The sequence below is a fragment of the Chinchilla lanigera genome, unplaced genomic scaffold (genome assembly GCF_000276665.1).
Source record: "Chinchilla lanigera isolate Chin_1 unplaced genomic scaffold, ChiLan1.0 scaffold00036, whole genome shotgun sequence".
NCBI lineage: Eukaryota > Metazoa > Chordata > Mammalia > Rodentia > Chinchillidae > Chinchilla > Chinchilla lanigera.
In genome coordinates this window covers 22,121,313-22,147,906 of record NW_004955437.1, presented here as the reverse complement: position 1 = coordinate 22,147,906, position 26,594 = coordinate 22,121,313, and the positions used below count along the sequence as shown (strand labels likewise).

Sequence of the window (26,594 nt, the reverse complement as noted above, 5' to 3'; positions counted from 1 at the left end):
GGAAGTCTTTTAGGGTTAACTTCAGGTCCTTGTTCAGGTGCGACCAGTGGAAACATGGAAGCCCTCTGCATGTTCTGCATCCGCCTGAACCACGAAAAGATCAACATCAAGCAGCCACAAGGACCAAGCTTTCCCACAAAGCTACAACAAGAGTGCTTTCTGCAGATGGGGGGTTGGCGGCCTTCCAGCCAAGAAGAGCCGCCCCGAGAGAGTGCATTAGAGGAGACCCTTGGGAGTAGATGCCCCATGTCCCTAAATAGACAGCTCCCTCTAAAAGCAGGCAAGGGACGCCCCATACAACGCACACAGAAAGAAATTCCCTGGGAAAGGGCAGCTGCCCATCATCATCCAGGGGGGCCTGGTTAGAGGGAGACCTTCCTCTCCTGGAAACAGAGGTCAGAAGCAGTTCTCCAGACAGACAATGCCACCGGCTTTTGTCTTTTAACAGGCAGATGACTGGACCCCCTACGCCCCTCAAGAAGCTCTGCCACCTGTGGGCCTACAGGTGAGCCAGGGGCCTCTGCTGTGTGGACCAAAGGCTAGCGAGCAGAGGAGGTGTCTTCATTCTAAGAACAAAATTCTTCCCTAGTTATGGAGAATATTGACTGTCCCAGATACATGTTCTTAAAAACAAAAAGAATTATTTTTATGGTCTCAAACTCGCTATCCTACCTCAACCTCCCAGAGTGCTGAGATTATAGGTGTGTGCCACCACACCTGGCTTGAACCTTTTGATTCGAATGATTTTTGAGGCATTTTCCAGATTTAGTCAGTATCAGCGAGTTTCACAGATCACTTCAGGCCACTTCCAGGAAGAGTCATTTTCACACAATTTAAACAGACTTACGTGTAACTCTGTCAAGACCCTCTACAGGCAGGCTGACCTGGGGTCGCTGTTAGGAGAGAGAGAGACAGCTACATGACATTCGGGAGAATTGTCAGGGTAGAATTCTGAGTTTAAGATACTTCTTGCAGCAGATCTTTGCTGTCCTCCCCCACCGACCTGCTACCCTTCTCGTCCCAATTGTGATCCAGTGCAAGGCGCAGAGCTAGATCGGCAGTGGCCTTGAATAACCACGTACCTCTCTGAAAGTGTGTGGCAGGAAAAGGTGAGGGCCTGAGTCCCATAGTAGCTGACTGCTGCTTGACCTCTGCAGAACCATGAAAAGCACAAATTGCCAGACTGCCAAAGTTAGAGAGCCCAGATGCCAACATCTCACAGTAAGAGATCTCCCCAGGAGGAGGAGGCCCAGAGTCCCACCTGCCTCAGTCTACCCGACGTGAGTGGAGGGGGCATGCTCTTCATCATGTGACCATCCTTGCCTTGCAGCTTTCGCTAAAAATCATCCCTCCCCGCCCCATCAGCCATGGCCTCATCAGAGAACAACCCATTCTGTGGGCATCTGTGTGCAACCCAGACAGGCTTCCACATTCCTGACTTGTGTCCAAAGCCCACAGCCCTGCAAAGGGCTGTCTTTTTAACACTGAGACCTCACTGTACAGGGTGTCACCCTTCTGTTTTCAACTTTGCCGAACTGAAAATGAAAATGGGCATCTGTGAGATTTCCCTAACCCCCCAAAAGACAGCAACTTTTCCTCACTTTGGGCAGCAGAAGGGGCCAGAAGACTGTCTTGCAGAACCTTTGTGGAGGAAGCAAGGGTTTTTTTTTAAGTTCCTTCTACCTGCCAGTCATGGAGTCTGAGTTGACCTGCCCCAAACAGGAGCGCCTGATGTGAACTCATTATCAAGCCCAAGGTCTACTGTTAAAAAGATAGGCATTGCTGCATCCTAGTGTATTTGTGAGTAATAGGTTTCAACCCCCCCACCACACCCCCCGAGGTATATTTCCACCTGGAAACTGCCCCATTTCATGCTTTCTTAGCCTACTGCCTTTCCTTAGGCAAAAACAAAAAAATCTAGCACTGGTGCCAATTCTGTCTCCCACACCCAGAGTCGAGTAAGATTCTAGTCCTCCCTTTGCCCCAGTGCTTATCTTAGGTCAGTGTGATGAAACTCAGTTGTAAAGGCCTTGGCTTAGGTAGGCAGTCTCAAGGAGAGTGAGAGAAAAAAAAAATGGATTTTCTTTGGCTAAGTATAGGAGAAAGAGACAACTAAAAGGAGGGAGAGAAAATTTGCTGCTTGGAGACAGGATAGAAAGGGTCCTTCTTTCTTCCTCTGACTTTTTGGAATATAAATACTTCTCTCCAGGAGCCAGATCAACTTGGTGGCTCCAAGGTCTTGGGCCTTATCTTCCTTGAAATGTAAACTCGTGAGTTGTTGTTGAGGATCTCAAGTTTTGAGCTGCAGTGTTTCCAGAAAGCCCCAGCTCTTCAAGGGCAAAAAAGATGCTGCTGCTCTCGCTGATGATTGCTCCATTGGACCGTACTGGCCACAGGACTGGAGCAAGAGCCATGATCCAGGAGTGTGTGCTGCTCCAGCTCCCATGCGTTGGCTTTGCTCGCTCACAGCTGCCCCTCATGCCCTGGGCTGCCAGGCTAATGCCTGAGGTGGGCAGGTGAGCAGCTGCCAGGTTCCTGAGGGGAGTTGGAGACGAGCAAAGCCTCTTCGTGAGAGAGGTGGTGGTATTTCCTTGTGCGGCCCTTTGGAGAAGGGCTAGTTCAAGAGTCAGTGGGGATTGTCAGGTGCCTAAAAAGGGGGCTAGTGAAGATTTTGGAGTTCTTCCCTGAGCCTAAACCCAAGAGAGCATTCTTCATTTCCCTTAAGGAGGCTCGGGGAGCCAAGTGTGCAAGGCCAAGAAAGAAGATAGATAATTTTTGCAGATGGATCTAGCAGGTTCTGCCTCGACACCCCAAGGAGACCTGGATGCCCTGGGTCACAGGCAGTGACTGAGGGCTTAGAGTGAAGGCAGTGGTCAGCACCTGGCAGCTGCGATCCTGTGACCCTCCCCTGTGGAGATCAGAGCCAGTGGCCTGCAGCCCCCTTCAAGGTTTTCCAGGGGTCGTGAACTTTATGTGTGATTGCTAAGGCAGCGATGTGAAGAAAACAGGCTGAGGTCTTGCCGAGGTGAGACTGTCCCAGTGAAGTGTGAAGCCTTACAGTTGTGCTTGACAAAAGGAATCTGCAGTCCGAAAAAAGCGAACACTTTGTCTTTAAAGTTTCTAATGGCCTAGAAATGCTTCTCAGTAAAACTACATTTATTCGAACTATTTCCCCGAGTACCTTTTATCTTTTAAAAGCTAATATTTCAGAGAAGTCTCTAATCAACAGAAAAACAGCTGGCGCAGGACAGACCGCTGATACAGAAACTCATCCTTGATGCTTCCTAGACTGGACCACTGTGGTTCAGAGGTAGGAGAGACGATGGCCAGCTAGGCAGAGCGTCCTGTGGGCAGATAGGCCTTCCCTGATCCAGGGGCGGGCCCTATCCATTGCTCTGCGCCACTTGACCTCACCTCTATCAGTAGGAGAGAAATATTTCTGCGATGTTGCAGTTGGTCGGTAGAACGCGTGTATTTGTGAGTAGTCTGCGTAAAAGGCAGCATTGTGGCTGGAGAACTACCGGAAGCATGGCCACTTTCTGCTTGCTGGACACGCAAAGTGCCAGGCTGCCAAGGGCCCACACTACGCGCATGCGTGTTGGGGACGCAGCCTCAGTGTTGCGGGGTGGCTGCTGGGCCGTGGAGGACCTGAAGGCGAGGCCACGCCCTTACCCACCTACCGGTTCTGCCCCGGAGGCTGTGGGGACAGCCGGCCAAGAGCCAACTGCTGCTGGAGGACAACTGCTACCTAAGCCTGCAGCAGGAGCGACTCATGGACCTGTGACCAGGACCATGGCGCGCGCATTGGCTGCCGCTCCTAGACTGGTCAGCTCCAGAGAGTCGCCTGCCCTGGGTTCGGTTGGTGGCGATGATAAAGCCAGGTCGCTGAGGCTGCGCACGCGCACCTCGCCCACGCCTCGTCCCTCTGCAGTTGTGGAAAATGGTGCTCAGGGAAGGGAAGGTGAGAAACAGGGGCGCCCAGGGCCATAAGGTGGGCAGGGCAGGTTCAAGACTTTGGCCTTGGTCCTCCCAGCTCAGGAGAGTTAGAGCCAGCTAACAAGCTTTTTTGAAATTTTAGGCTTCTTGCAAGGTGTGGTGGCGCACTGTAGGAGGCTGAGCCAGGAGGATCACAATTTTGAGTCCAGACTGGGCAATTTAGCTTAAGGATAAGCCAGTCATGGTGTGGTACATGCCCAGAATGCGGGAGGCTGAAGCAGGAGGATCGCTGCAAGGTCAGGACCAGCCTGAATCTCGTAGCAAGACCCTATCTTAAGACACCCCCACCCCACCAAAGTTGTTTTGAGGATAAAATGGGGATAGGGGTGCACCTCAGTGGTAGAGTTTTGCTTAGCAAGAGCCTTGGTTCAAATCCTATGACCCAAAAGAAAACAAAATGCAAGACTTGTGGATACAGAATAAAGGTCAGTACTCTGTTTCCTACAGTCTTTAACTTTCTTCCTAGGTTGTAGGTCATCCATTTGGATATCCAAGGCAACGTTTTAAATTTTTCCGGATGGGCAGCAATTCCCTACAGCTATATGAAACCTATGAAAGAGTATGGCTTCACATTCTCCTTCAGTGTGACTTACTTTGAGGGCAGAGGAGGGATTCCTAAACCACTACTTCAAGTGAAAATGTGGCCTTAATATCACCAAAGCACAAAGCACCATTAGACACTTGCATGACAATTCTTTTGAGCAGTGCTCTTTTGTATTTTAATTTGCAGTTATATTAAAATGGATTAGGTATTTAAAATACAATGGTTGTAAGATAAAATTTCCCTTCAAAACAAACAAACAATAAATAGAGATTGAATCCTTACGGCCTGTTTTACATTAGGAAATAGAATCCTAAAGAAAGTTTTAATTTATTTTAATGAGGCTTCTATATAAATTGCATTCTTAAAATAGACACTGGCTAACAACAGTGGTCCCTAAACTTTCGATTCCAGGATTTATCTTTAATAATCTGAGTCAGTAGGTTGGGGAATGGAGGCAAGAATCTGCATTTCCACTCAGCTTCCCAGGTTTTCTGTTTGGGAGGCTGAGGTGCTTACACTTTAAGGATAATTTTATAGAATTATAGCTGTATTGGAAATATAAACTTGTGAAAAATGTATACACACACATTACAACAGAGGAGAAATAAAGAGAAAAATTCTTTGTGTAAAATCCTACACCATAGATAACATGACCTGTATTTATAGTTTTCTTTCTCATTGTACCTTCAAATGACCCATTGCTTCAAGTAAAGTACTGCTAAATATTTCAGTTAAAAAAAAAAGGAAGAGCAGCTTTGCGTGTGTCTCAGACTCCCAAGCAGAGCTCTTTCCCAGTTTCTTTCAACACAGAGCCGGCTCTTGGGGAAGAGGAGCTGGGTTTCATCATCTCCAAGCCGACCCAGCCACAGAGATGACCGAGACGTGGGCTCCGAGGACCAGAAATAGCTCCCCCACCCCCTCCACCGCACATGGCAGGTGTGATCTTGTTCCTCAGCTTAACTAAGAAACACCCAGAGAGGTGATTGGATTGTGAGGCATTAACCGTGACAGAGTGGGCTGGTAGGAGGTGGGGCCGACTTGAAGAAAGTAGGGGGTGCGCCCCAGGAGGGTGTATCTGTCCTGTGCCTCTTTCCCTCCCATTCTGCTTTCTGGATGTCCGGAGTGGACAGCTTGGCACTGCCATACCTCGCCCACCCCATGTGTCTGCCAAGGGGCCCGCAGACCATGGACTGAATTCATTGAAACTTTCAGCCAAAATAAACCTCCTTCCTTTAAACTGTATTTGTTAGATATTATGTGTTTATCCTAGCAACAGAAAGCTGATAAATACAGCAGGGATTGCCCACTCCTGAAATATAAATGAAGTCGTCTGTATTTGCCTCTTTAAATCTTGAGTTCATACACTGAACACTAACATTAATGGTGATTTTAACTTCAGATCTCCATTTCACAAGACTTCCTTTCAGGAGAGATTGAAAGGCATCCTGTTCGCTGGGCTGTAACTCTAGATAGCCATTTCTAGAGTGAACTGTTCTATGATTTCCATACACAGTAAAGAAACCCTTCCTCTTCCGGGAGAGTGCCCATATTGTAAGCTTTTTAGTACAATTTCCCCCAAGCAGTCAAAAACTGGCAATACCGTTTGCAGTTGAAGCTTCTGCTTCTCAAAACTTCGGTGCCCTGGCCTGACCCAAGCTGTGTAAACCAGCAGACGCCCGTGCCTTTTCTGTAAAGAGCCATCTGAGCATTCCTACTGCACAGCAGTGAAGGTACTAAAACTCATCTCATGGTTGTCAGACCTTCGTGAGGCAAACATGTTGCTTACAGCAGAAAAAAGGAATAAATGTTGAGTGTCCTTGAAGGGGGATTTTGGTTAGAGATGTGTTTTGTTTCAGATAATAGGAAGCCCTCTAAATCAGAAACAAATGAGGGGTAGATTTGCCTTACATAACACGAAGCTTGAGGCAGGCAGCCCGGAGCACACAGGCTCAGCAAAGCTATCAGAGACCTGGACTTGCTCTCTTTCAACATCATGCTTGTTCTCTCAGGGTCACAAGATGGCTGCATCCTCAAGATCCAAGTAGGAAGAAGGAATCAAGAATGAGAGGGTAACAGATGAAAGGTCTTTTTAAATCTCATTGGCCACAGTTGTGTCACATGTCTGCCAGTTTTAAGTGAGGCTGGAGACTAAGTATGGAGCTTTTCTGCCTCCACACTAGAAGACAAGGGAAAAACCATTGAGAGTGTTTTGAAAGGGCCAGCCTACATTCTCACAGTAAAATAGTACTGAATAGGAGGGATTGCAAGGTATGCATCTCAAAAACGAAGTGCTGCTAACCCTAGGCCTTACGAACGTAAAATGTTTCCTCCCAGGTGAGAAGAAGGTCATGGTCAGGATTTGTGTCTAGTGGAAAAGAAAAACACTATGAAAGTTAGGGAGAGGATTGGCCAAGAAACATTAGCTGTGTGCCTAATCAGTGCCTACAAGAAAGACTTGAGGTACTAATAACCTCATAGAACAAAGGGCGATCAAGTGTAATATTCCAAATTTGGGAAGAATAGTTAAAAAGTGCTAATATTGGTGGAAGAACTGACATGTCAAATCTTACTCCAGGTACTTCTAGACATTTTACCACAAAATCCTTTGAGCTGATGCCATTGCTTATATTGAACAGATGATGTCACTAAGTAACATGCAAAGAGGCCCATGGGCGGTGAGTGGAAGTGGATGATTTGAGCCCAGGTCTTCTTAACAAACTCCAGGGCTCCCCTTATTACCCCAAGGGGCCTTAGGAGCCTCAAGACCCCATGGAACAAGTATAGCTCTTTTTGCTCAGACAGCCCTGCGCAGACATCTAGAAATGTCTCAGAATAGTATTGTGGCTGTGATTGCCACGAACTACTGTTCTTCACTAGACTTGAACCCCTTCAAGGGCAAAGATTTTGTCCTGTTTGCTGTTGTTTCCCTGGTAACTGGCATATAGTAGGTGCTCAATAAATGTTTGCTGACTAGGGAATGAATGAGGGACTGTGTTATTATAACAGTGCACTATGAATATTATTACTTAGAAGAAAGGAATCTGGTGTTGAATAAACTAGCTTACTCATTATAGAAATTCTGAGCCTTTTAAGATGTCATTGTGACTCCAAGCAGCATTTCTCAGACGTTTGACCTGGGAACACCTTTTCTTGCAGAGAATTTCATGAAATGAATGCTGTATGGCACATACTTTGATAACTGCTCGTCTAGTGCAGCTCCACACATACAGGCAAGTGACTGAGATGAGAGAGGAGAGGTGGCTCAATCAGGGCCACACACAGAACCCTCATACTTGATCAGATCACTTCACCACAGGTATAGGGCTCATTGGCAATGTGAGGACTACGTCAATAATAAGGGCAGCTTTCTGTGAGTTATAGGGAAACTATTCACATAACAGCCTTCATAGTAGATTTTCTTCCCTAGCTTTCTACAGAAATATTTTAGATTCACCATCATGACAGACAGAAAGGGGAGCTATGGGTCACATCATTGCCTGTGTGGCCTCCAGAGTCATGGGAAGGTGATTCACCTCAAATCTGTCCCAGGTTTGCCTGGAGAGCAAAGAAAGGATGTTCTGCACAGCCATTTTTAGAGAAATATGGGGACTGGGGAAGTGTGTGACTTCTGCTTCCCTTCTTAGCTATTTATTTTTTGTCCCCATGCCTTATACCTGGTGTGGTGGGTAGAATGGTCTAACAAGGATGCCCACTTCCTAATCTCTGGGACCTATGATGGACTTTAAATTAGGAGATTTTTCTGAATTATTTGGATGGACTCAATTTAGGTACGTAAAACAAAGTCACTCTAGCTAGAAGCAGAAGCTACAACATAAGGGCAAATCAGAGAGAATGGAGGTGTGAAGGAGTCAGTCCATTCTGGAACATGAGGATGGCCACACAGGAGATACACAGATGGTTCTGAGTTGCTGAGAGGCTCACATCTGATGACCACTTAAAAGATAGTGACTTTAGTCCTCAGTCTTATGACCACAAGGAACTGAGTCCTGGCAAAAACCTAAAGACAGATTCTCCCGCAGAATCTTCAGACAAGAATCCAGGCTGACAAACACTTGGATTGTGGCTGAGACCCAGAGCAGAGCGACCAGTAAAGCTGCCCAGATTTCTGATTTATATAGCCTGTGAGATAATTGTGGTAATTGATTTGGACAGTCATGGAAACCTAATACATCTGAGTGACTTCACTAACACATCTAGAGAGGAAGTCATGAAAGAACAAGAGGTTAGGAGAGCACACCTCAGGACCTGGAGGGCTTCGGGGCTGACTGAATCGTACAGACCCTGCTGTATCTCTATCCAAAATAAGGGTGGTGGTCATGGGGGTACCATACTAGAGGCTCAAAGGGCACCACCAAGCAGGATCACTTGTCTTCTTCATGTGTGCATGTACTGCCTGACAATCAAACAGCGGTCACAATTCGTGTAACCTAACTAGTAATTGATATTGGTGAAGATACTGAAAGACTTGCAAAGGAGGGTGCTTATTTACTAATCTAAACAGACTCAGGTGTGATTATGAAAGATGGTATCATGGAGGTCTCCTGCTGCAGAACAACCCAGCTTTCTAAAGGAAGCCATTAACTTTCAGGGGAGGCCATTCTCCAGAGGGGAGCCACTTGCCTCAGAGTCCAAAATAAACATCACTGCACTTGAGAAGATTTCAGCTTCCATGGCAGATAACCTGCCTACCCTTAAATGTATAGCCAGCTTCTGAGTCCTGGCCCTATTTTGTTTCTATGCGTAGTGCTTGCTTTTTTTACTTTTCTGAATTGAAAGAGGAACAGACATGGAGAAGGGTTTTGTTTGCTGCTGATCTGAAACCTCTTCATTTCCATTTCGACTGATTTTCCCAACCTATTTGAAGTTATAACAAAATAAATCTGATTACCTAAAGCCATTGAGGTTTTTGCACAGCCTCTTATCTCTGATGAGGAGCACATTATTACAGATGCTTTCATTTTTACATTTTACTGTTGATGTTAAAAAGTTTGGTGGAAATTCTGTACTGGATAAAAGAGGAGTTTAAAATCAGGGGATCTTCTTGGGTTACTTTGAACAAAACATCCTTTTTTAAAATTAAACTTGAGTGTATCTGCAGGCTGTTTTATTTGTGCTCTGTTGTCATCTCTAATGCACACACATGATACCTTTCCCACAGTGGCGTTCAATACAGGCACCCAAAAAAATGGTCTCAGATTTCAGGCATCTGGGTAATTAGCAGAGTTAGAGGGCTCAGCTGAACCATTTGAAGGTCAATAATGCATGAATTTCTAGCAGATTGCCTAGCAGAGTCCACAAACACATTTGTATAAGAACTAAATGTTTTTATAGTAAATAAAAATATTAAATATAAAATATTAGGGTCAACTTTAAACTGTAATACTATGACAGATTCCTTTGGTAGCACAGTTGCTTATGGCCCTAAAGATCAAGTTCTACTGCCCCAAATTAAAATGTCACAATTTAATTTCTAAGAGCAGACTCGATTAGAATTTGTTTAGGTGCCTTAAAAACGTAAGATAAATGTAAATATATACATGGGAGTTACTTTTTTTCCTTTAAAGGTATAGCTTTTATGTAAATCTTTTTGTCCCTGAAATTTTACTAGAGCATTCAGATATCAAAATGAACACACTCAGTTGTGATAAAGATGCCTCAGTGAGCAAAGCAAACAGGATTTGACCAGGCAGATTGTAACTTGATTTGGGTTGTGTCTTCTCTTAGGTGAACTCAGGTCACAAGCTTTCTTTATGTCTGGCTGTGTCTCCTCTAAAATGGTAAGGATAGCAAACCTCAGTTTAATAATCACCTTCAAGCTGTGGCATGAACGTGCACTCTGGACCTGGCCTTGCTGCTGTGTGTCGGCCTTGTTCAAGGTGCCAGTCCTCACTGCACTCACACTTCTGGGGGTTTGTGCCCCCACACTGATACGTGAGGAAAGTGACCTGACTGGACCCCATCAGGGGTCTCTTCCACCTAAAAGTACAAAATTGTTTTCCTAAAGCTTCCCACTGATAATCTATAACTGGTCAAAGATTCTTCCAGAAGCACAGTTCCTGGGGAGGGTCAGCTTGGTCAGCTCCAGCTGTCCCCCTGTGTCTGGGGAAAGGCAGTCGCTGCTGTGTGCATTTGTCCTGGGTGTCCCTTCTGATGTTTTATACTGGAGCATGAATATTCACGCTTAATGGATTTGCTGGGAAATGGCTTTTTGAGCTACTTCTTTTTCTGAAGTTTCTTCTGTTGCTGGAAACAGTTGCCACAGGGTATTTTTTTAGAGCCCTCCTACCTGAAGCCTCGGGACAGGGCCTTTGTGTGCTCTTATAAAGAGCCTGCCTCTTTTTCCTCAGACCTCTGATGAGATCTTGGATTGTACAGGATGATGGAGCTATTGTCACCAACCCCAGGAGCAAGTTACACTTTCCCAGGGTTGTGCTCCCATTAGGCACCAGGCGGCAGGGACTGATGGCCTGGAGTTCTCTGGGTTGCCATCCATCCATCCTACAAAAGGCTGACTCTCATCAACATTTTAAAACTGTTAGTTATTAAAAAAAAAAAAAAGTTGTATCACGTACAGGAACAAATTCTACGTGATGAATGTGGTCATTATATATACCTAAAAATGTACCAATAAAATCTGATTGGAAAAAAAATTGACAGCTACAAGGGCCTGCCCTAGACTTTTCTGGATGTTGCCAGCTTTTGATGGTGAAGAACTCATTTTCTTTTTCTTTTTAGAACTCAGTATATTAAAAGAGCTTGTGTTTAATTTGCCTTGTATCGGCACTCCCACTCAAAAAGTGTACTTTCAAAGAATATTTTTTAAACTGATTATTCTTTGCTGTCGTCATAATTCAGAAATATTGTACTGCTGATGCAGTGGTATCATTTAAGATTCCCATAATTCAGACATATTTTTAAAATTATTCAGCAACCTTTTAGAGCACAGTAAGGAATCAGTAAGTTAATAATAAAATCCTTTGCAGAAAATATATCAGAGTCATTGGCCTCATCTATATTGTTCTACTTGGTTGGTATTTATCTTTCAGCTTCACCTTTTTTTCCATTTCTGAAACACACAGGGGTGCAAAACTGTGTAAACAGAGGGAACATTGTTGTCCACTGTTTGCTCTCTGGCTCAGGCTCTCTTTAGCCTCCTGATCGCTGCTGCAGCTCCAGGGTCAAAGATCGTGGACTTAAGGGTCCCTCTTTAATTACTGCATACTAGCTGAGGAGAAAGCTAAGGGACTGGCGCCCCTTGTTGTGAAACCTGGCTGCATCTCTAAGTGGGATTTTCTACATAGAAAGTTAATTTTGCATTCTAAAACCAAAGGAGTATAATAGTAACTGAAATAAACCATTGCTGTAGCTAGGAAGTGATCCCCACATCAGTCACAAAACATTCCTGTGTTAGGGTTCACTTGGCTTTCCTACACAAAGGAAACTTGATTTATGCACCTGAAGGGTGTATCTTAGCAACAGCTGTGAAGGAAATGTACTCAGAAACTTTCTCTGGGCTTTGTTTAAAGGGAGCTGCACTGCTGAGGTTAAAGAAGTTTAACATGTTCTCTATAGAGTACTTTATATATAATTGCATTAATTTTAAGGAGGAAAAGAAGCAATTAGTCTTCTTAGCTGGGGGTAGATTCTTTTATTTTTAAGATACACATCCCCACACCATGGTAGGAATTCTAAACACATTTTCTAAGGGTATATTGTAATTTGGCAAGCAGTGTTAGGGTTATGTTTTTAAAGATTTTTTAATGAGGTTGTTTCTCTTCCATTTCTACTTGTTAATTAAAAGTAAACCTGAAAAAAAATCAAACTTCTATTTTGAAATAATTAGCGACTCACAGAAGGTGGCAAAGAAAGGTCCAATAATGGCTCATGCACCCTCCCCCAACCCACAGAAGCCCCATAAAAATTCTGTTTTTTTTCCTCTGAACCAAGGAAGCAAACAAGGACTGAAGCAGAAAATGGGCTACTTCAGTTCTAGCTCAAGAGTGAAATGGAGACACGGCACCACTGGCTTGTGTCACAGCACAGCCCTGAGGAGCCACAGCAGCATGGCAGGGGCCGGCATGGGCCATGGAGACAGTCAGCCGCTCCTTTCAGCGTCCTCCCTACCCTTTCAGAGTCCTCACTCAGGGAAAGCAGGAGGGGAGGCCTGCAGTCTTTTTAGGTTTCTTCCTCCTTCCCCTATGCTCCAGCCCTTGTCTTTCACGGTGGGAAAACATTTTTTTCCAGAAACTCCTGGGAAGCTGCTGAGGAATATTTGGGAGAACTCCATAACCAGTAACAGAAAACAAGCACAGCTAACAATGTTGGGTTGGAAAAAACAGGAGGATTCTGGGGGTGGTGAATATGAGTGTGCCCTATGTGCTGTCTAGCACCTGAAGTGTTTATGTTAATTTCTCTGTAGCAGAGGAGTCTTAGTCTCATGTCCTGTGTGGTATTTCTATAGCTTTCCAAAATTTTTAAGTTTTAAACAGAAAACCTCAAAGTTTTAAACAATTGTTATGAAAAAGTAAAAAAATTAAGAGTGAACGAGTCAGCCATGGTCCCATTTCTCCCTCTAGAAGATGTCACTCAACCTCCAGGGAGCAGCTAAGCAGCACTTTCTGGAGGAGTCTTACATCAAGCCCCATATTCAGCACTAAGGAAGAGAGACAGAGAAAAAGGGAGACAGAGGCCCAAACGGGTAACATAAGGGATGTGGTATGCAAAGTGTCCACAAAGACTTCTGAGGGGTGTGGTTAGGTCTATCTGGGCATGAAGATCACAAACTGCTGCTGCTGAAGAACCACCATTAACAGAGCCTGGTGTGCACAGATTCAAAATTCCAGTTGCAGATGACAGAAAGGTTTGGGATCTAGATAGTGGTGATGGTTACACAATATTGTGAATGCATTTAAGGCCACTGATTTGTATACTACATCTTAATAGTTAAGGTGATAAATTATGTATATTTTACCACTTATAACCATTTTTTTCTGGTAAAAAATAAAAGCTGAGATGACAGTTCTCAATCAGAAAGGTCATAATTCTGCCAGGGATATAGCTCAGTGGCATAAGCGCCTGCCTGACAAACACAAGGTCCTGAGTTTGATTCCCAGTACCCACAAAAAAAAAAAAAAGAAAAGGTCATAATTCCAATGAACAGCTATCGTAGGAAGCTCCCAACTCCAGTGAGATCCACTGAGAACCTACCATGGGGCTTCCCTCTTCCAGGGCTATCAGTATTACAATGGTTGGGTCCTTGTCTGCTGTATGAAGACGTGAGGCCAAATGCTTGCCCTGTGGTAAACTTGACAGTCATAAAATAAGTGCCCCCAAATTCCAAACGTAGTAAATCTGGGGGGTCAGTATAAGCATACCACAGATGAGCACAGTGGAAAAAGGGAGAAGGCCAGAGTATTTCTTCTTCCCACTCTGTCCCATCCAGTGGACACAAAGGGTATGCAGGAATTTCCCCCGCACCCCACAGGAAGAGGTTTAAGTATGCATTGCTTTTAAAATTAAGACTAGCTATAGGTAAATAAATAATATCCAAGGTGAGCCAGGCATGATGGCACACACCTGTAATCCCAACTCCCTGAGAAGCTGAGGCAGGAAGAGTACATGTTCAAACCCATCCTGAGCAATGAAGTGACTAGAATCTATCTTAAATGTTTAGAAAAATGTACAAAGCGCTGGGGATGTAAGTGTGAATGCCCTGGTTTGTGATCTGTTTCACCCCTTTCACGTTTTCATACAAATGGTCTAGAACAGACTTTCAGCCAGGCCGAGAGACATCTGGCAGTGTCTGGAGACAGCTTTGCTTGCTGCAGTGGTAGGAAGTTTGGACTTCAGGGACACTTACGACTGTCAAGTTTTCCACATGGCACCTAGCGGGTGGGGTTCAGAGATGAGATTAGACATCCTGCAATGCACAGGACAGCCCCCCAACAGGTATCTGGGGAGAGTGACCAGCCATCCCAGGATGCCTGTGACTTTTGCAGTTATAGCCCTGAAAGCCCTGTGTCCCACGACACCCATAGTCTTGGGCACACTGGAAACACTGGCGTCCGGATGCCTGGTGTCAAGTGTCAGAAGTGCCAATACTAGAAACCCTGTTTTGGAAGGAAGACCCATTCACCTAACTTCTCACCAAGTCCTTTTCAATATGATCTTTAGTTTCTGTCATTTCTTATACTGAAACAGTTTTCCTGAAAGTCGGAGATTAACTTCCAATCAAGGGATCCAGTAGCCTCCCCTTTTCCTTCAACCTTTTGGGTTCTTCCAAGCATTTGATACTGTTGGCATCTTTCTTTTTTCCTTCTGTGCTGAGGATCAAACCCAGGGCATCAGTGAACTGCATCCTTAGTTCTTTTCTTTTTTTTTTTATTTTAAAAAATAAAAGAAGGAAAACATATTAACAAAAGACAACCATTTACAAAAGGGCATAAGAACAATACAAACAAAACGGAGTTACAAAGTTGTAGGAAATAAACAGTGGTTGTTGCATTACTAATTGATATCTTCAAAGTGGCTTCTGCAGTCACCTGGGCTGCCCAAGTGGCCTGGAATACCTGGGGGCTCAAGCGTCCTTCTGCCTCAGCCCCCTCAAATAGTTGGGCAACAAGCCCAAGCTACCACATCTGGCTGTGCTATTCATTTTGGAGCCCTTTTTTCTCACTTTTGTTCTCCACCACACCCTCATTACTGCACCTTCGCTCTTTTGGGTTCTTAGTTCTACTTTCTTTTAAATGTACTCTCTTAAAGAAGTGTCCCTTGGCTGTCTTGTTTACTAAAGAATTCCACTTCTTAGAGTTTAGATCTTACTGCTATTCATTGACTTCCAAATCTCTTTCCTGTGTCTTGGTCTTTCCAATGATAGAGGGGTTCTCATGGAAATCCTGCAGAATCTAAAACTCAAGCTAAGTAATAGCAGGTTAAGAACATTTAATATGTTGAGCAAAGAAAATATGGCCTAGCTTACATTTCCAGCTTTATTTCTTTTTCTTTTGTTTTTTGGGTTTTTTTTTTTTTTCTTCTATTGGCAAACTCAGGGCCTTGTGCATGAAAGGCAAGAACTGTACCACTGAGCCACATCCCCAGCCTTATTTTCTACTTTGGTCCAGTAGAAGCCTTAAACTTGAAGTAGCCTGAATAGACTGAGTAGCCACAGTCTTATGTGCCTTGTGCTTTCGTTGTTCTGTGGTTTTGCTCCATGTCTTGTTAGTGGAAAACATGTCTGCCCTTTTCAGCTTCAAATCTTCCCAACTATCCCAGTCAGCAAGGTATGAGATGACTGGATTGGGAGCAGAAGACGTACATCTGTCACTTTACTTGCTTTTAGGCTTGACGATTACTCAAATGTTCTGTAACTCTGTATTTTGAGTAAGGGAATAGATAATAATCCCATTTCTGTCTTTCTGAGATAGCTAACATGAAAGCTTTAAAAGATGTCAACTACTACATACGTATGGGTCTGACTTTCCAAATTCTGACAGCACTTTTTCCCTTTCCTATGGAAGCTTCCTGTCTTCTGCTTGTAGTAACAGACACTTCAGACTTCCTAAAAGTTGAGACCATAATGCAACTCTTTTTCTCTTCTGTAGTTTCTACAATCGTGCCTGTTGCGTTAACATATTTTGTGTAAAAACTAATGAAAGACTAGCAATTCCGCCTTCTCTTCTTAATATATCTTCATAACAATACTTGGCTCACTAATTGCAAACATTTTATACTGTATCAGATTTATCACCCACCCTTTTCTTGCTCTCCAATTTAGGTGATGTCTTTCCCGTGCAAATGAATCCAATAGCTCAATCTCAGTTTGCACCCTTGGCTGAAGTTCTTTGCTGTGCTATATCTGATATGAACACAGCTCAGATTGTAGTAACACAAGAATCACTTCTGGAGCATTTGGAGAAACATTACCCAGGTAGAGTACTAAGTTTTTCCTGTTCTCAGTGCACTGCATATTTGGTTTCTATTTATAAAAAATCTTAAAGGCAAGTAACTTGGGTGATAACTTTTTTCTCCCATCAAATATTATATCAGAACCCTGCCAGAAAAGGTCTTGCATCAACAAATTTGATAAGGATGTTTTCTTTACTTTCCAGATGAACATTTTCATTTGCAGTCCTCTGTCTCAGCTTCCCAGAGTGCTGGGATTATAGGTGTGTGCCACCATGCCCTCTATCAATGTTTATGACATAAATGGAATTATTATATACACTCTCTCTGTGCCTTTTTTCTTACAAAAATTTAAGTCATGATTTATAAAAATGTGGTTTATAAAAATTCCCATGTTTGCTCGGAAGTAATTCTTTCCTCCAAGTTAAAAAAAAATTTTTTTTTAAATTTCACAATAGGCAAAATCTCTACCACTGAGCCATATCCCCATCATACAGACTTAAAGCAGATTTATATTTGAGCGAATTCAGATGTTTTCCCTCTGTTTAACCATTAACTTTGTTCTCTGTCTTTATGGGGACCAATTTGGATGATATTATTCAATTAAGTTATGAATAATATTTATGCTTCTTTGGTATTTCAGTTACATATATTAATTGCATTACAATTAGCTCTGGGTTCATCAAATGTGTGGTTATTTCTGTATTTTTTTTTTTTTTGAGACAGGCGGGTCTTGAACTCATGATGATCCTCTTGTCCCAGCCTCCCAAGTGCTGGGATTACAGGTGTGCACCACCATACCCAGCTATTTCTGAGTAACTGATTTCACCCCTTAAAATGTTTCTTACTCAGATTCTATAAGAGTAAAATGCTTGTTTGTTTTAGGCATTGCACTTCCATCTCAAGATATTCTCTATACTACTCTCGGAACTCTGATTAAAGAAAGGAAGATTTATCACACTGGAGAAGGATACTTCGTAGTTACACCTCAGACTTACTTCATCACAAATACAACTGCTCAGGAAAAGAAGAGGGACCTTCTGTCAGATGGAAGTCCCCTGGGGGGCACTTCCGTGACCTATCTGGTGAGCATGGAGAGCTGTGCAGAGCTGGCCAAAGAAAACGCAGTCCCTGTTTCCCATTGTCAGTCTTGCCGCTGTTTCCCTAGCCTGTGCCCTCAAGATGTGGAGGAGCCACCACCTGCTGCAGAAATGACTACAAAAAGCCAAAAAGGGCTTGGGGAATCCACACCTTTGGTTCAGAATCGGGCAGTTTCAACATCTGAGGAAAATCACATCTGTGACAGTCCCAAAACTTCACCATACACAAAAGACAAAGAAAAAGGCAAAAAGTTTGGTTTTAGCCTCCTGTGGCGTAGCATTTCTAGAAAGGAGAAGCCCAAAACAGAGCATAGCAGTTTCTCTGCCCAGTTTCCACCTGAGGAATGGCCTGTCCGAGATGAAGATAACTTGGACAATATCCCCCGAGACGTTGAGCATGAGATCATCAGAAGAATTAACCCTGTTCTGACTGTTGACAATCTAATCAAACATACTGTCCTTATGCAAAAACATGAAGAACAGAGGAAATATAATAGTCAGGGCACCTCTACTGATACTCTGACAGTCAGGCCGAAGAATCCTTCCAAAGAGGGAGTTAAGAAAAGGAAGGATAGGTCAGCCAAGCCTTGCAGGCGGGGCCTTTCTCACAGGGAAGGACCCAAACCCCAGAGTCAGAGGAGTGAGCTTCAGCCAGAAAGCCTTACGCTGGAGAAGGCCTCCAAGCTCCCTGCTACCCAGCCCACTCCTGAAGTTAAAAGCAGCAATGAAGCAGAAACGCAAACAGGGCTTCATGAGAAGCCGAGATTGCTAGGCTCTCAACTGATTTACAAGAAGCGAATCAGTAATCCTTTCCAGGGCTTGTCTCTCCGAGGGAGCCCAGTAACCAAAGGGCACAGCATTCAGAAGAGAAGCCATGTGACACCCAGTCAGATTGCACCAAAGAAGAAGCCTCTCCAAAGGTCAAGGTCTTCAGAGCCCCCAAGACTTTTCGGTAGCGAAGCCCAACAGCCATGTGCTGAGCAGTGTCATGACAAGCTGAAAGCAGAATCCATTTATATGACCAACTCTACTGTCCAGCCTGTCAGTGATGGCCTCTTAAATTACCCTCCAGGTCATGCTTTGCAAAGTGACAGCCAATGCTTTTCCTTTAGGGAAAGCACGTTGAGATGTGATGCGTATGATGCAGAAAACAAGGTAATCCCTGAAGTCAGGAAGAAAAGTCCTTCTCACTTTAAGAAATTAGGGGAGGCCAAAGAAGCACAGCATATACTGCCATCTCATGGTTCCTCCCCCTTAGATCCATCCTCTGCTTGTAGATTAGTCTATAAAACAATACACCAGTTCGAAAACCTTGGTCTTTTAGATCACCCAGTTGGTGTGGACCATTTGAGACAACCTGGGAGGGAAGACAGAAATTCAGAAGAATTGATGAGAAAGACATTTGTCCAGGAGACAGAGACTGCAAGTCTGGAAAATGAAGGGCTTTTGGCTGATGAGCGGGTTTTGTACCCGAAGCAAGAAGATGACGATGGGGCCTGCAGTTCACTGTATTTAGAGGAGGACAACTTTTCTGAGAATGATGACTTACATCAAGTGTGGTCTGGCCACATCCAGTATTCCTTTACTGGTAGAAGCATCTGTAATCATTTAGGAAAACCAAAAGTGACGGAAGGATTTCAGACTGAGTGTAGTAGCAAAATGGACTGCTTTGTGCCACCAGTGCTTAAAAAAAATCAACATTACAGGCCAACCAGGTTGATTACAAACTCAGGTGAAAGCCAAATACCTAACCTCTCTGCTGAAAGCTGTGGCCTAAATGCAGGGGCCCAGTTTTGTTTTAACTATGAAGAACCCAGTGTTGCTACATGTGTCCAGGCCTTAGCACCTGTTGATGGAAGTTTATTTGATTATTGTAGTGCAAGGAAATCCAATTCTGAGGCTGAAGTCTCTGAGCCTTCTGTTGGTGACACAGGAAAGAAATCAAATAGCTGGAATCGGAGTCCTCAGAATCAGGAAACGAGAAAACATTTCACACAAAAGTTAGACCTTTTCAGTGCCTCGCATGTGCAAGTGTTGGCTCAGAATATTCAGCATGAACACAGTCACTTGGGAGGAACAGAAAATCATAGCATGGCAGGAGATAGTGGAATAGATTCTCCACGGTAAGTGCACATGAGTGTTTGCTTAGTCATTATCCCACAGGAGTTATTAAAATCAAGGGCTGAGTGCCCAGGGAGAGACTCCTGAATAAACTATTATACTGATGCAATTCTACCAGCCTTTAGTGAATTATATAAAGCTACAATAAGACCTCATATAGGAGAATAGAGTCCATTTTTTGTGGTTATTAATTATTCAGAAGAGTTTCATTTTGCCATTTTTTAATTTTGTGTGTGTGTGTGTGTGTGATGCTGGGGATGAATGCAGGGCTTTGTGCATGCAAGGCAAGAGCTCTACCACTGAGCCACATCCCCAGCCCCTGATTTTGGCATTTTTTTTTTACATCCATATGCCATAATTTGATATCCTTGCCCATTACCCCCTTCCTGTTCCCTTAAGAGTACATTTTTAATGTGAATCAAATTTTACTAGTTCAATACTCATACAGTAAAGCTTAACTTCTTTCTTAACATAGAAAGGAACTGCTGTAAACCAAGTACCTCTGAATTTAGGGTTTGAAGCTTTTCAGTTATATTCCTGGGTCTATACAGATTGAGCAAGGGATATGAGTACTTTCCACCAATATTTTCCACTCTAACTTGTTTAAATAACAATATTCAGGTTATAAAAGTAATATGATCATAATAGAACATTTAAGAAGCACTGAGGACTGGAATATAGCTCACTGGTGTAGCACATACTTAGTATGTGCAAAGTGCTGGGTTCAATACCCAGCACTAAAAACAAAACTACTGCTGAGCGTGGTGGCACACACCTGTAATCCCTGCACTTGGGAGGCTGAGGCAGGAGGATTGCTGCAAGTTGGAGGCCAGCCTGGGCTACACAGTGAGTTTAAAGGTAGCCTGAACTACACAGCCAGACCCTGTCTCAAAAACAAAAAAAGTATTTCAAGAGTAAGAGTCAGGACACCACATATCACTGGAGAGATTTTTGTTTCTCTTGTAGGCAAGATCAGCTACCCCAGATCAGCTTTAAAGCAGTCACAGAAGATGTACCTTCACCCTTCATCTCCCCTTAATTAAGGAGGATGAAATGAGGGTAGGAGGAGACAGATGGAAGCACCATCTGATTTTCTTCTGCTGGTTGTAGGGGGCGCAGCTTAGCAACTGTCTGCCTCTCCCCCATGCACCCTAATAGACAATTTGCTATCAAGCCACCATTCTCTACAAAAGTGCAGGCAGACAGGTGTTACAGCGCCGCCTCCCCCACGCCCACCACCTCACACCATACAGTTGCATTTTTTTAATACCGAGAGGGCACCCTGGAGTGGCTAAGGTCAGGAAAGGTGGGACGTGGGCCCTATTTGCACACCCAACATTCACAACATGCTTTCTAGAAGATTCCCTGGTTTCAGCCCTGACCCTGCCTGAAACAAGCCTGCAAGCTATTACATAACCAGCACTTCCCAGGCAGTCTTTTTCAGTCTAGGAGGGTTCCCTCCAGTGTACTGACCACCCCCAAGCTGCAGCACAGTCCCTGTTACAAAAAAGACTTGCTTGGTGTTCCTGGAGTTGGGGGAGTATTTTATTTTTCTTCTGGTTTTTGTGAGACAGGATCATGCTGTTTTCTAGGTTGCCCTTAAACTCACGGCATAGCCCACGTCAGCCTTAAACTGGCGGTAATCCTGCCTCAACCTCCCAAGTTCTGAGATTATAGGGGAATGCTACCACTGTCGGCTCTCAAAAAGTATTTTAAACACCTGTAATTATTGTACTATTTTTCAAAATTCTTTCCTATTTGATGTATTTGTAACATTTAAGTCTAAACATATAGGTCTCCACTTTTTGTCTGTTGAGCTCATAGATTCTATTTTCCACATTGCTTTTTTGGCTTTGTTTTGTGTACTAGGGATCAAACCCAAAGCCTTGTGCATGCTGGGTGAGCACTGTACCACTGAGTTACATCCCCAGCCCTAAATACACCTATTTCTCCCACGGTACCAGCCATGACTTTCTCTTTCTGTGAAGCACAGACTTGCTCTGTTGTCCAGATTGGCCTCACCTCACAACCCTCCTGTTTCTGCCTCTCAAAAATCTGGGGTTACAGGAGTGTGCCTGGCTTCATAGCTTTCTTTCCTTCATCTGATTTATCATGGATATCCTGAGATTAACACCTATTAATCTAAACTCTTTTTTTGTTTTGGCTGAGATGCTAGGGATTGAACCCAGGCCTGGCATATGGTAGACAAGTGCTGTCACTGAGCTACTACATTTTCAGCCCCTACTTTACTTCTTTATTAAGAGAACAAGATCTTTTCTGCTTGAAACAATAGTTTGATTCACACTAATGCATTAAGGGAATCAAAATGTTGTTCCCAAAGTACCCAAGTAATGGTGTAAACCAACAAACTGTGAATTCCCTTTATCTATTGCAAAACCAATTAAACTAAATCAAACAGATTAGGGAAATTACACCTGGACATGCAGGTTGAAAATTCTAATGTGTAAAATCTTGAGAAATTTAGTTTTTAAAAAGTTCCTTATGCTGTCATTACCTCAACAGGCTTAAAAAAGCTTAGAAGAGAAGTTTAGAAGTTTAGGGGGAAAAGATAACATTTGAACACAACTCCATGCCTTGTTACAAGTATTAGGGAACAGAGACGAGCAAGACATTGTTGGTGCCACAGGAAGTTTATCACTTAGTTTTAGTGAAACCAACAAACAATAAACAGATTGAATGTGAGAAAAGAGCATAAATTCACATTTGTCTTATCAAAAATATGTGGACTTAAGGGTGATGGCCTATGTAAAGGAAGTATCACTGGAGGATATATTTCTGAGACATATTAATGTAATGGACAGTTGATGGAGAGAAGCAAGGTAGGAAAGGGGGAATGTCAAAAACAAAAATAACATTTGGGCTAGGGAAGTCGTTCAATGATAGAGTGCATGCTTAAGCAAGCAGCAAAGCCCTGGGTCTAATCCCTAGCACCAAACAAGCAAACAAGCAGAAAAACCAATGTGATTTGGCAGAAACAAGACATACATCAAGCCTAGTGTGGTGGTGCATGCCTGTAATTGCAGCAATTGGGAGGCTGAAGCAGAATGATCACTATGAGTTTGAGGCCTCAACCACAAAGCAAGACCCAATCAAAAGAAAGAAAGGGAAGAAAGAAAGAAAGAAAGAAAGAGAGAGAGAGAGAGAGAGAGAAAGAGAGGGAGGGAGGGAGGGAAGGAAGGAAGGAAGGAAGGAAGGAAGGAAGGAAGGAAGGAAGGAAGGAAAAAGAGAAAAAAGAAAAGAAAGCAAGAAAATAAGACATATATGTCAGATAAGGGCTTGGGATATAGCTCAGTGGCATAAGTGCCTGCCTGGCAAGTGCAAGGTCCTGAGTTTGATTCCCAGTACCAAAAAAAGAAAAAAAAAAGACAAAGAAACATAGTTTACAGAGCCTAGAAAAACAACACTGTTTACATGAAAAATACAGTAGTTGGTTCTTCCCTTCATTATGACTTTGCAAAAACAATAAATTACAAGAAGATAAAGTGACCATTGCAATAGAAAACTATCATATTTTTAGTTTCTAAAATACACTTGATACTTAATCTGAGAACAAGTGTTCAGAAAATGTGAACTTCTTTGAAAGCAGCTAACAAATACTTGAGGAGCTACTGTAAAGCCTTTAAAAATAGAGCACTTTAAAGTTTCAGAGGTTAACTTATTTGACAAGTGTATCTTAGTGTTATTTAATGTACTGCTTCAAAGTAACAAATGAAATGTAATGCCTTGATTAAAATTCCAGGTCCGGTTTGAAGGCATTCATTCTGTTATTTTTAATCTCTTTAGGACACAGAGCCTCACATCTAATAATTCAGTCATTTTGGATGGACTTAAAAGAAGACAAAGTTTTCTGCAGAACTTTGAAGACACAAAGAGCAATCAGACATTCACATCCAATTCCTTACTACAACTAACTCCAGTCATAAATGTTTAGTTTTCTTTTGGAAAGTCTTTTTTAAAAAAAAATGTACAGCAGAATCTTTCAATCAATAAGTTAAGGGTCATCCTAAATCTAAGCATGTATACTATTAACATCATTACATATTTTGTTATAATTACTGGCTTTTTCTCTTGATATTTTAAAGCATTTTTTAGTATATTTTACAAAGAATTTGTTGGAAATGTATAGATTGCATTTTTTTTAAGTATGAAATCTTTGGCCTTTTTCCAGTTAAATGTCATTCATTTACATTCACTAGTTCCTCCAGTACATAGGATCCTAATTTACTATCATATAGTGAATTTCTTTACCTACACTGAGTTCTGATGGTAAGTGAATCTTACTAGATTTAAACATAAAATCCAGAAATGAATGTATATTTTAGGGTTGCATAGATAATTGGCAATTAAAGTCTTTTATCAGTAGTAGAAAGAACTTATATAATGTGTCGGCTACTTTGCAACAGTAATTCTTTTCATCCTGTAATTGTTGGCCAGGCTGTTCTCTCAAGCAGTTTGAACATGAGCAATGGCTCCAAATAGAATTGACTGGCAATGTGCAGAGCCTCTATGGCAGTAGACATTGGTTCCTCCCTACATTCAGTCTCGCTCCATAGCAAGGCAGGGAGGACTCAGATAGTAGGGACAGAAGGAAATCAATGGCTCAGTGTTGAGGAGTTCTCACCTAGAGACTTAGGGAAAAGGTGGAAGACGACTGCTAGTTATTAAGCACTTCGCCCACATTTTGATCCATTTCTGCTCAGAAGGCCTGGCTAGCTCCACTAGAATCTTTTCTGGTAGGCTGTTTTCAGACCAGGGAGTGAAATGGTCTGGATTTGGTTGGATTATAGAGCAGTCAGGACTGGTTTGAGCAGATTAGTGGATGGTGCTGATTTATGGGCAGGAGGATGTATTTTCTAAGAGGTCTCTAAGGATTATCCTAGCCTTAGATCTCAGAGATGACTGAAGAGAGTGCCTCTCTCCACCTCACAGCAAGCATCAGCGAAGCCCAGCACAGAGCTGCATGGATGAAAGACAGGAGGGGAGGTTTACCGCTTTGTTCCACAGCAGCAATCAGCTCACTTGGTCCTGACTGTTGGTTTCCAGTGGGCCCTGGCCACCCTAACACACCACCCCAAGAGTAGCCAAAGGGTCCACAGAGGTAATAGGGAAAGTAGAGATGGAAGTTCGTACACTGTGGAATCGGCACCAATGTATGGAAGTTAGAAGAAAGAGCTCCATTATTTAGGCACAGAGGCTTTGTAATTCTCTTGATGCTGTGTTGCAGAGTTTTCCAATAGTGGAACAGGATGGTAGACTAGATTTTTTTTTTTTCCTCAGTACTGGGGAGTGAATTCAAGATCTTCGTACTGAGGTACACTGCCAGCCCGTCTTTAATTTTTTAAAAATCTGAGACAGTTTTGGTGCCTTTGCACAGGCTGGTTTCAAATTTGCAACCCTGTTGCCTCAGCCTCAGCCTCTCAAAATGTTGAAATTACAGGCATGTGCCAACATACCTGACTCCGAGGATTTTGAAGAATCCTTCTAAGCCTAAGACTGTGTGCTGAAAAATTCAGTGAGGAGCTTATGAAATACTGAATTCATTCAAGATTCCTGAATATTGCTTCGAGTTGTAGATTCTTGCGTCTATTCCTACCAGTCTTCAGAAAAGGAGCATCAACAACTGTTTCATCTTTGATTTTTAGACTAAGTTTCTTAGTACAGCAAGGAATCCAAAGTCTTTTATAACTAGGCGCATCTGGGCACCAATGATACCTATTTTTCAAAATTTTGTCATTGGATGTATTTCTCAAACTTGATTACATGAACTCTGTTATGAAACTAATAATTTTCCTTTTATAACACTCAATCACAGATATTAAAGATGGAAATGTCCTATTAAATTGTTTCAAAGATTAATCTCCAAAATAGGTGATCTGTGGTATTTTTCCAATAAATTTTTAATGGAAACTTGCAGTTTTTTTATTTTTCTTCCCCAATGGTTGAATTTACTGCAGTAATACCACACCATCCCCTGCTAGTGTGACAGGATTAAACCACATATATGTTATTCATAGATTTGAGGAAGTTATGACTGACTGCAATTAAGCAGACTAAATCTTTCAAAATGTCATGTTCATGAGGAAAAACAATGAAAAGAGCTTGTAGAAGAGAATGATTGGTGAGCTGGGTTTGTGGCCCAGGCCTGTAATCCCAGCACTCAGGAGGCCGAGGCAGGAGGATCACCTTGAGTTCAAGGCCAGCCTGGACTATAGTGAGTTCAAGGCAGTCTGGACAACCCAGTGAGACCCTGTCTCAAAAAGACAAAAAGTTTGGGACCCACTGCATTTTGAAACCTATTTCTAGTATGGAAGAAGATTTTCAGGCAAGAAGGCAAGATATTGCCTAATGGAGGTAGGAAAGACACATAGGAAACAAGAGTGGATGTATCAAAGATGAACTCAACACTACGCTAGCCTCTCTTGTCTTTTTTGAAACATCATAATTTCTCCTTTAGCAGAAGCAGCTGCTCAACATTTCTTAGGTAACGATGCCCTCTTCTGGGGTATCGGATGTGCCTCTGAAACCCTTCCACAAGCAACTCAAAACATCTACAAGCACCTGATTAAAGAAACAATGGCACCTCCTTCTAAAGGATAGATATTTTGAAAACACTACAGTGACTTGAATTAGGTGCTGGAGGCATGCGTACATGTACACATGTTCACTGTGTTTAAAGACACCTTCTTTCCAATGCTGTCAAAACTCCCTCGTGTTTGTAGTGATATTATTGCCCAACCTCCCAGTTGCCCACAGTTTGCATCGTTCTCACTTCACTAACACAGATTTTCATGTTGAGCTGGCCAAAGTCAAATGGCTAGCAAGGGGAGACAAATCCTCTTCAGTCTCACTCTTTACTTTCTTCCTGCTTTGGCATTGTTTTCTCAGTACTC

The 26,594-nt window shown here is 43.0% G+C and overlaps 1 protein-coding gene across 1 annotated transcript in view; it reads left to right on the top strand.

Annotated features, from left to right (window-relative positions):
• Nucleotides 1-25,611, top strand: part of Stox1 (storkhead box 1) — a gene marked incomplete at its 5' end in the record, with an annotated part of 43,553 nt that extends 17,942 nt beyond the window's left edge. Inside the window, 3 exon segments of the mRNA XM_005390103.2 lie at nucleotides 16,335-16,487; nucleotides 17,348-19,685; nucleotides 23,488-25,611. Coding sequence (XP_005390160.2) covers nucleotides 16,335-16,487; nucleotides 17,348-19,685; nucleotides 23,488-23,635 — 2,639 coding nt within the window.
• Between the last annotated feature and the right edge of the window lie 983 nt (nucleotides 25,612-26,594).